Genomic DNA, 12,657 nt, shown 5'->3' with positions numbered 1-12,657 from the left:
GCTTGAAAATTTAACAAGTGAGTGACGGAGGCTGAGATCATGGGCCGATCAGAGGCAAGAGTAGACATCTCAATGCTGAACGAGTGATGATGGGTGGGGTGAAGACAGCCCGTGAAGAGCCTTGAAAGCGAAAAGAAGTAATCTGTGTTTGCTGCGAGAAAGAGGGAGCCAGTGGAGAGATGCAGAGAGGGTGACATGCTCAAAGCCATAAGCTACGTAAGCGATCTTCGCAGCTGCACTCTGAATGGATGAGCGGGGCAAGACTGCATTTGTCAAGGCCAGAGAAAAGGATGTTGTGGTAATTGAAACAGGAGACGAGAGCCTGGACAAGGAGTTTGAGCTGTGTGGGTGGACAGTAAAGGCTGTACCTTAGGGCTTGTCTATACTCACTGGGGGATCGACGTGCAGCGATCTATGCATGAGCGGTCGATTTAGCGGGGCTCGTGAGGGGCTCTCCCGTCGACTCCTGTACTCCACCGGATCAAGAAGAGTAAGGGGAGTCAACGGGAGAGTGTCTCCCGTCAGTATCATGTAGTGTGGACCCCGCGGTAAATAGATCTAAGCTATGTCAACTTGAGTTACGCTATTCCTGTAACTCAAATTGCGTAGCTTAGATCAACTTTTCTCTGTAGTGTAGACAAGACCCCAGAGACATTATGCAGATGGAATCGGCAAGATTTAGACACAACTTAGATACCACCTGTCCGTGGACTTGATACAGGGTTCAGTGATAGGGAAAACAAGCAGAGGTTTGGTGTCTGCAAAGTCAAAAGTAAGTGTTGTTCAAATCTGCCTTCCATACTACCCAGGTCTCCCCGGTGTTTGGGGGCTTGAGAGTCTGAGGAGGGACAGACAATTCTGGTTGTGGTCACTTGATGACTATGAGGACTTAGTCCTGCCACGAGTGCAGGGGACTGGACTAGATGACCTCTTGAAGTCCCTTCCAGTCCTACGATTCTGTGACAAACAAGCTGCAATTTGGCTAGAGCCCCGTTTTCCGATTGTAAAATACTTTTGAAGTGGGGTGCAATTATAGCCATGGACCCCGAAGGAAACCCTGCACATTGCCAGATCTTGTATGGACCGGCAGGAACACTGCATTGGTCTGAATGTGTGAAAAGAAAACCTTCAAAACTAGAATTAAATCTAACGTCTCCTCTGCAGTGATTAACAAGAGAAATAATGGCCAAGCTGCAGAGCAGAGCCCCCAGAAATGCCCATTAAGCTTCAGAGCTGCCACCAATAGCTTTCCTAGAGAGACATTTTTGCATACTAGAGAAAAAATCTTCCAGTGGAAGTGTTTCCTAGAATTGCAAAGTTTAACCCCCCACCCCCCTTCCTAAGCAACTCCACCACTTATGTTCCTTATTTCTGCTGCCCCTTTGATTTGGATCTACTAAATAAAACTAACCAGCTGGCTAAGAGCAAGCGGAACAACTTGTTTCCAGGCTAGAAACATTCCAAGTCTGCTAATCGCATCTGTCTTGTTTATGCTGCGTTCGCGCTAGGTGTTCATGCAAAGTCACGTGGAAGAGAAAAAAACAAAACAATTCACGTATCCTAGTTACCATCCTTCTGTAGGAACATAATTATCAATTGCCTTTAAAGCATAATTAGGCTTGGCAAGAATTCCCAAAATCCTTTACAAATATTTCCCCGGCCTTTAAGAACGGGTGTTGGGCAAGTTCTTGACAACCCTGCCTTGAGAATTTTTGTGCCCGGAAGACACGTTCTTCGCTATTAAACTAAACCGCCTGCACCACCACCTAACGTTTCAAAATAGTAGCCGAGTGACTTCTCCAGCTCATTCGCTCACCTGTCTCAGAGGCAGGTAGGATAAAGCTTCTCAGGCTGCCTTCACTGCACAAAAGGTGCAGGGTTTTTATATTGAGATAAAAGAGACAAGCCACGTCTTTTAAATCTTGACTAGCCCACATCACAGTATTCCCCGGAGGGGGGGCAGCATAAGGATAGGGTTGACTTCAACTAGCTACATCGAGGTACGAGCTACCTATGCCTTGTTTCCATCAGGATTTTGTATTGGAGACAGCTACCATTTTCTGCACCCAAGGGACAGCCTTAAATATAAACCCAGACACTCAGGGCCTGCAGGGAGAGGGATCCAGCAAAAGCCAGAGACGAAGGATACTGTGATGCAGAAGAAGGTTATTTTTAACAGCTGTGCGGTATGTATGCAATAGCACAGAGGCACATCAGTAAGAGGTGTTTAGTAATACAGACCTCAGAGTACGGTAGGCTCCTATCGTGATTGGCCTCTCTTGCAAAAGAGGGAGGAACAAAATCTTGACTCCAGAGAGAACATTCCACTCTGGTAGCTATTTCTGCTCCTCAGTACAGGACCACAATCAAAGTCTCTCTCTCACCTACAACAGACAGTGGGTAACATTTCCGAGAGTGCTTAACAGAAGTATCTTTGAGCCTAAGGCAGGATCTACATGAGACAATTTTACTGGCCTAGCTGTGCTTGTTAGAAGCGAGTTGCGGGACGGGACCACAGGGTGTGGCAAGACCACCATTCTAACCAATATACCTATGCCAACAAAGCCCTGGTGTAGCTACAGTCACACCAGCAGGAGTGTCCTTTCACTTGGATAAGCTGTCTCTCTCCCCTGGGGAGGTTTTCTGGTATAGCTCCCTCAGTACATCTATCCCAGCAAGCCCTTGTAAACGTAGACAAGGTCAAAGGGCTCACAGAAAGTCACTGGGACTCAGCCTGCAAACTCATATGAGCTGCTTCGGAAAATCTTACCCGCCCGACCACCTGCCCAGTGTCAGAGGACAGAACAACCACCACCCTTTCGAACGCCCATGAGATTGTCAATAGACTCAGGCTGCAACGTTTGGACTTGCACGCACGGACACACACCCCCCTCCCACCCCAAAGCTGTGTGGAGCTGAGGTTTTGTCCCTTCCCTCCTGTGGAGACTAGACCTATTTAGGCAACAAGCAAAACAGTCAAGGTTTGTGAAAATGGCCTCACTAAAGGATCATCATGAGTAACCCCGCACCCCTTCTCTATATGGCTATGAGCAAGTCTATGCCCACCTGGAACAAAGGGACAGTTACAGATCTACTTAAGGCTGTCAGCACCCTTAGAAAGAAAAGAATCTAAGAGTCAGGACCCCTAAGAAACCAACCACAGGCTAGTCTGAGGCGGCAGCCGCAGTCCTAGGAACGTCAGAGCTTGGTTTCGTACTCAGGACTCCTGTTCCCAAGAGCTCAGCGTATGGTTTTAACAGTTCACAGCACATCTGGGCATCATGGCACGTTTTTATTCAGGCCCCAGAGAGGAATTAGCTGTGGATCAAGGAAGATTCTACGCAAAGGGCTGCGAACAAAAGAAGAACTGAACCGCTCTGGCAAACGTAGGAGGCAGCGATAACCACAACTCCAGCTGTTCTGGAGGGAACAGTCCCGCCCTGGATGAACACCCCAATAGGACTATTTTATCTAGATACTAATGTGGTCGCCATCACAACAGTATCCAGGACACTTGTCAGGCACTGAGAAATCATCATCACAACAGCACCGTGAGGTCGGGAACCACTGCTTTCCTAAACCTATCCACAGAGACCTGAGAGCGAGTATAAGCGTCTTGTCCAAGGTCTCACAGAAGTCAGTGGTAGAGCTAAAAGTTAGACCCTGATCTCCAAAGTCCCAATAGTACAAGACCATTCTTCCTCCCCAATTTTCCCCATTTAGGACCCTAATTATGCAAGCCCCACCCATCTCTGTCACTTAAACAGAAAATACAACCATGCAGCTAAACTTCAAACAATCCTCAAGTGACGCTCAGCATAAACAGGGAAACTTACCCAGTAGGGGCTCCCCCGCGCGCACACTTTCAGTGCTACGTCATTAACAGGACTGCGAGCTCTTTGGGAAAGCGTCGAGTTGTGTTACCACAATCCAAACGCCTACTCCATCTAGGTCAGAGTCAGAAGGCTGCAGCTACAAACATCTTCCCTAGCGTTTGGGGACACGGGCTGTTGGGACCCCGGTACCAGGTCTGAGGTAGCAGAACAGCAGTTCATTAACTCTTCCAGAGCTCAGCTGTCCAATAGCTAGGGAGAAAAAGGGTATGGGACAGGGAAGCAAGAAATTCAACCTTTTAAATACCGATGCGAGAGGGTATTCTTCCACGGGGTCTGGGCCTGGAGTCCTTTCTCTGGCAAAATTCCTTCCACTGGAAGTGGTTTAATTTTGAAGATGGGACTCAAGCAAAACCTGCCCAACATGACGTATGAGAGAACATAGCTTCTGTGAAAACCCCATGTCAGTATGTAACAGCATGCTTCAGCCTGCAGAGTTGTACACGCAGCATTCTGACAGAAAGCGATTGATGTATATTCGGATAGATTTCAGACTCCACAATTACAGCTGAAGCAGTCCCCCTTGGGCATTATATGGGCAGTGAAGCTTTGTTAATTTGTGTAAGCACCAAATATCCAAGAGTTTCTGATCTATCCTGAGCAGCTGGCCGTCAGGATGGCTAGGAAGAACTAGAAGGTGTGGTGCCATGCGAGTTTCTGTACTCACACCCAATGTCTGCCTGGGGGAGGGGAGACGTAAAGGCGAAGAAAGGCTACGGTGTTCTCTTCTGCATGGTCTGGCAGTTCTGAAAGATGCTGTTGCTATTTACAAACCAAAGAGCTTTGCCGACAAGTTATTGTGAGGCGGTCACTCGTTTCTACTTGTTGATGTTTTCCCCACACAATCCCAGCGGAGAGGTTTGTCAGATCACGATAGTGGGTGGAACCCTGGCCTCACTGGCGAGAATGGCAAGACTCCCATTGACTTCACTGGGGCCAGAATTCCATGCAGGGAGGGGTTGTTTTTTGTTTTTGTTTTTAAAAAGGAAGCAGGAAAAAGAAAACCCACCCACAAACCGCGGTTATAACCCGTGCCAGGCAGCATTTCAGTGCTTTGCCCTTGTTCTCAAGCCAAAATTAGTGAGTTACATTCTCTCCAGCCTTACATGAAAAAGAAAAAAAATATGTGGATTTGTGGCACCTCAGAGACTCACACATTGATTAGAGCATAAGCTTTGGTGGGCTACAGCTCACTTCATCGGAGGCATGCAGTGGAAAATACAGTGGGGAGATTTTATATATGCAGAGAACATGAAACAATGGGTGTTACCATACACACTGTAAGGAGAGTGATCAGGTAAGGTGAGCTATTACCAGCAGGAGAGCGGGGGACAGGGGGGGAACCTTTTGTAGTGATAATCAAGGTGGGCCGTTTCCAGCAGTTGACAAGAACGTCTGAGGAACAGTGGGGGGGGGGGAGGGGAACAAACACGTGGAAATAGTTTTACTTTGTGTAGGTTTCAGAGTAGCAGCCGTGTTAGTCTGTATCCGCAAAAAGAAAAGGAGTACTTGTGGCACCTTAGAGACTCACAAATTTATTTGAGCACAAGCTTTCGTGAGCTACAGCTCACTTCATTGGATGCATAATGACACATCCACTCCCAGTCTTATTCAAGCCTAAATTAATTGTGTCCAGTTGGCAAATTAATTCCAATTCAACAGTCTCTTGTTGGAGTCTGTTTTTTAGTTTTTTTGTTGAAGAATTGCCACTTTTAGGTCTGTAATCGAGTGACCAGAGAGATTGAAGTGTTCTCCGACCGGTTTTTGAATGTTATAATTCTTGACGTCTGATTCGTGTCCATTTATTCTTTTACATAGAGACTGTCCGGTTTGGCCAATGGCAGAGGGGCATTGCCGGCACATGATGGCATCTATCACATTGGTAGATGTGCAGGTGAACGAGCCTCTGATAGTGTGGCTGATGTGATTAGGCCCTATGATAATATTGACTATCTGAATCCCAAAGCAAGCGTTTACTCATTAGCTAGTCATCCTAGATAACCAGAGTTCAGCAGGTAGTCACTTGTTTAATGTAAGCACTGTACATTTATGACAAAAGAGGAAGTGATCAGTTAGCGATTTCTGGAATATGCTAGCATGTTTTCATATACAAATGCAGTATAGATTAATTATTAATAAATTGATTCTGTGCAGCCACACACATGCATATGTACTTTACCTATTTAGTTACATATATTATGGACTGGAGAGAAAGAAAGAGACACACCTTGAAGCACAGAGCTATTTATTGACCCTACATTCTATTTCAATGGCTTGACCCCAGACTCTTGAATATCAGATAAAACTTTGAACCTGCCAAATATATGTTTCACTCTTCTGTCAGTTTAATGAAAAAATGCTCGTGACGCTGATGTAAACCTGAAAGCTTGGTTTCAAGGTCCATTACAAAGGATCCTTTCCTATTTTAAAGGTTTCTGTTCAGATGAATAATTTTTAACCAATGCAGGGTAAATATTCATCAGTGACTGCAGGTGCAGTTAAAACGTTAGTCACTCTGCATTTCATCTGTGCTAACTCTTTTGTCATTCAACAGCATGGGTGATTTAAGCAGTGGTGTGGTTTGCCATTTGTTTTAGTATCATTTAAGAATCCCCCCACCCGTGATGAATGAAAGTTACATGCAAACTAGAATTCTCCAGCGCAGCCAGGGTCCCTTCCACAGGATAATTTATACCTTAGCAAGTTTTGCAACCAAGCCTAGAAACACAGCTCATGGGAGAGTGCTAGCAACGAAACCATCTGGCTACAACTATACCCGTGACCTGCAAATATATCAGTAGCCTCCAGACATGAAAAGAACAATAAATAAATAACAGGGAGCGCCAGAGTGGCCTCGCCTCACCCCCTCCCCTCCCAAAGCCACGAGTGTGCATCTCAATCAGCCCCCCACCAGCTCGGGGGTTGCACACCTACCGCCAGGAAGGAAGGTGTGTCATGCACTCGCACGGGGGACAGGAGAGAGAGTTTTAATTAAAAAAAAAAAAAAAGGGGGGGGGGGAGACACCACCTCAACCTGCAACAAATCAACCCCCGACCCCCATCCCCGCAGCCCAGGCTGGTCCGGAGCCCCCCACGCCCCCCGCTCACCGAGCATGGAGAAGATGAAGTCTTTGGCCGTGTGGATCTCCAGGGCTCGCTGGTCGTCGTACTCCCGCTGGTCGTGCTTGGTGAATTCCTGGATGAGTTTGTTCAATTCCTCCGTGCGGGCTCCGGACCTGAAATCGAGCTCGGGGCCGGCGGGCTTGCAGGGAGCGCCCAGGGGTCCGGGCTTGCTGGCGAGCGGCGCCGCCATCTTCGTGCACAGGAGACGCCGGAGCAGCAGCAGCAGCGAGCCTCTCTCGGCGGGCCCGGGCTCGGGGCTCCCCTGGCGGCGGCGAGCTCGGCAGCCCGAGCCTCCCCCCCCCGCGAGCGGGCGAGCTGGACACAATGTGACAGCCACCAGCGCGCAGAGCAACAAGCGGCTGCCGCTGCCGACGCGAGCCCGGCGGCGCCGCGGAGCCGATTCCAGCCGAGCCCGTGTGGACGCCGGCGCCTGCTCCGAATCCAGCCCGGGGCGGGGCGCGGGATGCGGGGCGGCTCCTCCGGAGCTGGCTCCGTGCGGCCTGAAAAGCGGGGCGGGCGCCCCCAGACCTGGCCCGGCCCGAGGGCACCGCCCAGTGTCTTCCCCAGGAATTGAAATGTGGGGGGGGGGGGGTCAGGGCTGATGGGGGGGGTGAGACTGTGAGGGGAAGGGGGGGGTCTATGGCACCCCTAGTAAAAACTGAAAAAGGTTTCATAACCGTTTTATTAGCTTTAACTCACGTTTTAAAAGCCTCACACAAATTAAATGGGGGGGGGGGGATAGCCGTGTTAGTCTGTATCCACAAAAACAACAAGGAGTCCAGTGGCCCCTGAAAGACTAACAGATTTATTTGGGCATAAGCTTTCAAAAACCTCACTTCTTCAGCTGTATGGAGTGAAAGTTACAGCCGCAGACATCAATATACTGACAGAAGAAGGGAAGGGAGTTACCTCACAAGTGGAGAACCAGTGCTGGCAGGGCCAATGGGAGCCCCCTGGATGTGGCCCACTCCCAATAACAGAGGAGGAGGTGTCAATCCCAGGAGAGGCAAGGCTGCTTCTGTAATGAGCCAGCCACTCCCAGTCCCTATTCAAGCCCAGATTAATGGTGTTAAATTTGCAAATGAATTTTAGTTCTGCTGTTTCTCTTTGAAGTCTGTTTCTGACTTTTTTTGTTCAAGCATAGCTACTTTCAAATTAAAGTTGGTTACTCAAGCCTTCTATGAAGCACGACATCTACATCCTTCTTGATTTCTTGTTATAATTTTGCACAACTCTGTTAATTAACTTCTTGAATGCAATGCGTTCATCTTTGGTGGCTTCTTATGTGTCTGGTACTTCCATTCCTTCAAGTGATATGCTCATTAGTTCATTCACATAATCAGGCAGAAGGCGACTTCTTTCAGAACACAAAATTCTATTCAATGAGGCAAAAGAACGCTCCACTGTAGCTGTTGTGACTGGGAGGAGCAAGAGATGAATTCCCACTTCTTTCATCCCAGGAAACAGAGCACAAAGATTGGGTCGAGCCACTAGCGATGATAAAAAAGAGGTTGAAGTCAAATCTTCATTCATTTGTCGTATGATCGTCCACTGTGTGTTCAAATTCTCTATTCCGTCCTGAGCACATGGCAGCCCCATTGCTAGTCGTGCCTCACTCCACTCAGCTGTCGGTGTTTTATAGGACAGGGATCTGTAAAAGCTACGTAGCAGTTGAGCAGAATCTGGAAGTCGCTGTTGTAGATTTTTAAGAATCAAGTCTGTGTACTTTTTCAGTTGTCTTAACAAACACTTCTTGTCCTCTTCACTTAAGGATTCAATATAAATGCTTTCATTAGTCAACTTCTGGACTGAAGTCTTTGCTTCTTCCAGTATTTTTTCAATGGATAGCTCTCTGATTGATCCAAATGTAGCTTCTATTGCTGAACAAAGATCTACTACTGTTGTAGCAGATGCCTGGATGGCATTGTTTAGTGACCCAAGTGGTTTCAAGAAGAGACTTGCAAGAGAGAGAATGGCAATAGTCTTCTCTGAACGTAGTAGCAAAAGTAATCCACCAGCCTCACTACTTAGCTCCATCGCATCTTGGTAGATACTTTCCAAAGTCAGTAATAATGGCTGGAGTAATTTTAAGACAACAGCCAGGGATCGTTCATGAGAAAGCCAGAGGGTTTTCCCAGATTGGACTAATTTGAACTTCAGTCCCAGTGTATCTTCTATATTGTCCAAGATATTCTTTTTGGACTCTTGCTGAAAAAAGAATATAATGAAGACATTAAATTTATAGCTTTTAAAATGTCTTTTGAAGAGTCTGCAGCTCGTACTAGTGCTACTTGGAGTAGATGGCCTCTGCAGTGTGTATTGGAGAAACTAGGGTTACACTTTTCTCTGAGCAAAGCTTTGCTCCACCATGTCTTCCAGAGAAGTTTGCAGCTCCATCAAATGCACAAGCAGCCATCTCTTTGGGGTCCAATTGACAAGCATTTAACTCTAAGATGTGGGTTGTCACAGATGCAGCCGATGTGTCTTCTGTAATTTGAACATCTAGAAATGCATCTACTGGCCTACCGCTGACATCAAGATAACGTACACAATGACTTAATACTTGATGCCTGTTTGCATCGGTGCATTTATTAGCCATGTCTGCAATTTTTTTGAATGTGGTGAGAGAGGTATTCACTTTTTCAACTGTTGAATCTTTCACTGTTGCACAACATGCATCTAGCGGGTCAGCGGAGTTTCTTGCAGAAAGATAACAAGCATTTGCTGGTCTTGTTTGGAACCAGTGTTCAACTTCAGGATGAACAAGTGTCAATGCACTTAACTTTGGCCAACAGTTCGCAGTGTGCGGCATCTCTTGCTTTATAGAAAGTAGGATGCCGCGGCCATGTTGGTTCGCATGAACTGTGTTGTGTCTCCAGCATTCTTACCAGCCTCCTGAACACTCACCGGTGTTGTCCTTGGTCAGTGGGGACTCAGAGTTCAGAGGTGCTTTCACATGAGTTCACCTCCCACGTCGGGGGCAAGAAGGCGCCTTGCTCGTTCCTCCAGCGGCTCACGGTTCGCTCTGGCCGCTGTTGTTCGTTGTGCCCCCGTTCGCTCCATCGCGCTGTGGCCCATGGCCCTGCGCCGTCGCCTTCGGCTGCCACCTGCCCCTGTGACCTCTGCCAGTGGGTCTCTTGAGGTTCCACCGGCTCTCCGTGATTTCAGCCGAGCTCGCAGTGGGGGAACCGCGCTGCTGGTGCAGGCTGGGCCGTCTCTGCCACAGAAACGCTGTCCCCCCGCCGGTCTGAGCCCTGAGACCTGATTCTCCGTGATTTCAGCCGAGCTCGCAGTGGGGGAACCGCGCTGCTGGTGCAGACTGGGCTGTCTCTGCCACAGAAACACTGTCCCCCCGCCGGTCTGAGCCCTGAGACCTGATTCTCCGTGATTTCAGCCGAGCTCTCAGAGGGGGAACCGCGCTGCTGGTGCAGGCTGGGCCGTCTCTGCCACAGAAACGCTGTCCCCCCGCCGGTCTGAGCACTTAGACCTGATTCTCCGTGATTTCAGCCGAGCTCTCAGAGGGGGAACCGCGCTGCTGGTGCAGGCTGGGCCGTCTCTGCCACAGAAACGCTGTCCCCCCGCCGGTCTGAGCACTTAGACCTGATTATCAGTGATTTCAGCTGCAGTGAGTAGCGGCCGTGTGAGTCTGTATTCGCAAAAAGAACAGGAGGACGTGTGGCACGTTAGAGACTAACCAATTTATTTGAGCATGAGCTTTCGTGAGCGACAGCTCACTTCCTCGGATGCTGTAGTGATCACTTAAAACAAAAGACTCTCTATGGAGCCTAATCAGCTCTGTCTTTAAACAGTGGAGAGGGGCAGGTCAAATCGTACTTGTGACTCACGCAGACCATCAAGCAAAACACCTGTCCCCACCCTCTCTCTTGGTGCCCTCAATCAGCAGAGGCTCAGGACAGTTCTACTGCCCTTTACTCAGACAATAAGAACAACAACATGTCATTACCACCCCCCCCCGCCCCCGCATTCAAGTGATTTGTAACCCAACCCCAGCCAAAATCTATCACTTGGGCAAGGCAGCTCTGTTTGCTGGATACCTGGGTAGATGAGGTGTGGATGTAAATTCAATCTGGTCCTGAAGCCTTTCCCCGCAGCTCATCACTAGCTGTCAGGGAGAGCTCATTTACACTTTGCTTACAAATCATCATTTGAAATTATTAGGTTGGCCAACATCACCGAAATGAATGCCCTGACATGGTCATAAAAACAAACGCTGTACAAGGAAGCTAGTCTGTATTCATACTTTTAAAATCTATTATACTTTTTCAGATACACATATTTTATCACACACTGTATATGCTTTTAAAGTGTGTATTAATGTTTCAATTTCAATTCAGATTTCCAAACGATCACTAAATTGGCAACACTGCATGTAACTAGTTCACAAAACTGGGGGGAGGGGGTGTTGGGGAAATTCGGGGGTGGGGGGAAGGGTGTAGGGAAATCCCTGGCACCACCCTGGCAAGGAGAGGGGTGAGCCCCGAGCTCACCACCGGCCGGGGACCAGCCCTGGCCAGGGACTCGGAGATGGGTCCCAGGACTCGGGCTTGTAATTAAACCTCAGCCAGAGCAGCACTCTAGGGGGTCTCCCTCCTGCCACTGGGCCCCCTGCTAGTCGGGCCGATAGCCAGGGGCTCACCCACTTCTCACTGCGGACCCTTTGGAAATTCCCAGGGGAGGCACCAGCCCCTTGGGAAATCTATGTGCTGTATGTATCCGGGGTGGCCAGACGTACTGCCCCTCCGAGTCGCATGAGATAATCTTCAGAAGTTCCAGAGCTGGGCACATCTACCCCAGGCTCCGGGCTTCTGCCCTGCGGCAGGGTGGTGGGCAAGGCTTCACACTCAGGGGAGGCAGCTGCTGGAGCTCAGGGCTTCAGCGAGAGTGGGGCGAAGCCCCGAGCCCTGGCAAGGCTCCTCCTGTGGGCCCTACCACCCTGTCATACTGTAGGGCAGAAACCCCAAGCTCCTCCCCGCCCAAGTCCGGTAGGTGGAAAATCATAGAACTGGAAGGGACCTCGAGAGGTCATCTAGTCTAGTCCCCAGCACTCATGGTAGGACTAAGTATTATCTAGACCAGCTCTGACAGGTGTTTGTCTAACCTGCTCTTAAAAATGTCCAATGATTGAGATTCCACAACCTTCCTAGGCAATTTATTCCAGTGTTTAACCACCCTGACAGTTAGGAATTGCTGCAATTTAAGCCCATTGCTTCTCGTCCTATCCCCAGAGTTTAAGAAAAACAATTTTTTCCCTTCCTCCTTGTAACAACCTTTTATGTACTTCAAAACTGTTATCATGTCCCCTCTCAGTCTTCTCTTCTCCACACTAAACAAACCCAGTTTTTTCAATCTCCCCTCACAGGTTATGCTTTCTAGACCTTTAATCATTTTTGATGCTCTTCTCTGGACTCTACAATTTGTCCACATCTTTCCTGAAATGTGGTGTCCAAAACTGGACACAATACTCCAGTTGAGGCCTAATCAGCACAGAGTAGAGCAGAAGAATTACTCCCGGGTCTTGCTAACAACACTCCTGCTAATACAGCCCAGAATGATGTTCACTTTTTTTGCAACAGCATTACACAATGTGGGGGGTGAGGGGCTCCGTGATCTGCACTTTAAC

General features: G+C 48.5%; 1 protein-coding gene across 1 annotated transcript in view; it reads right to left on the bottom strand.

Moving 5' to 3' along the window:
- The window catches only part of MB21D2 (Mab-21 domain containing 2), an 82,566-nt gene extending 75,014 nt beyond the window's left edge, over window positions 1-7,552 (bottom strand). The window contains exon 1 of the mRNA XM_084638432.1: window positions 7,002-7,552. Coding sequence (XP_084494558.1) covers window positions 7,002-7,206 — 205 coding nt within the window. The 5' untranslated portion in view covers window positions 7,207-7,552. The remainder of the gene's footprint in view (window positions 1-7,001) is intronic.
- Window positions 7,553-12,657: the final 5,105 nt, after the last annotated feature.

This window comes from Lepidochelys olivacea, assembly GCF_965140295.1.
Source record: "Lepidochelys olivacea isolate rLepOli2 genome assembly, chromosome: 9".
NCBI classification, from domain to species: Eukaryota; Metazoa; Chordata; order Testudines; family Cheloniidae; genus Lepidochelys; species Lepidochelys olivacea.
Note: the sequence above shows the minus strand (reverse complement) of the source record. Positions and strands in the feature narration are given on the sequence as shown.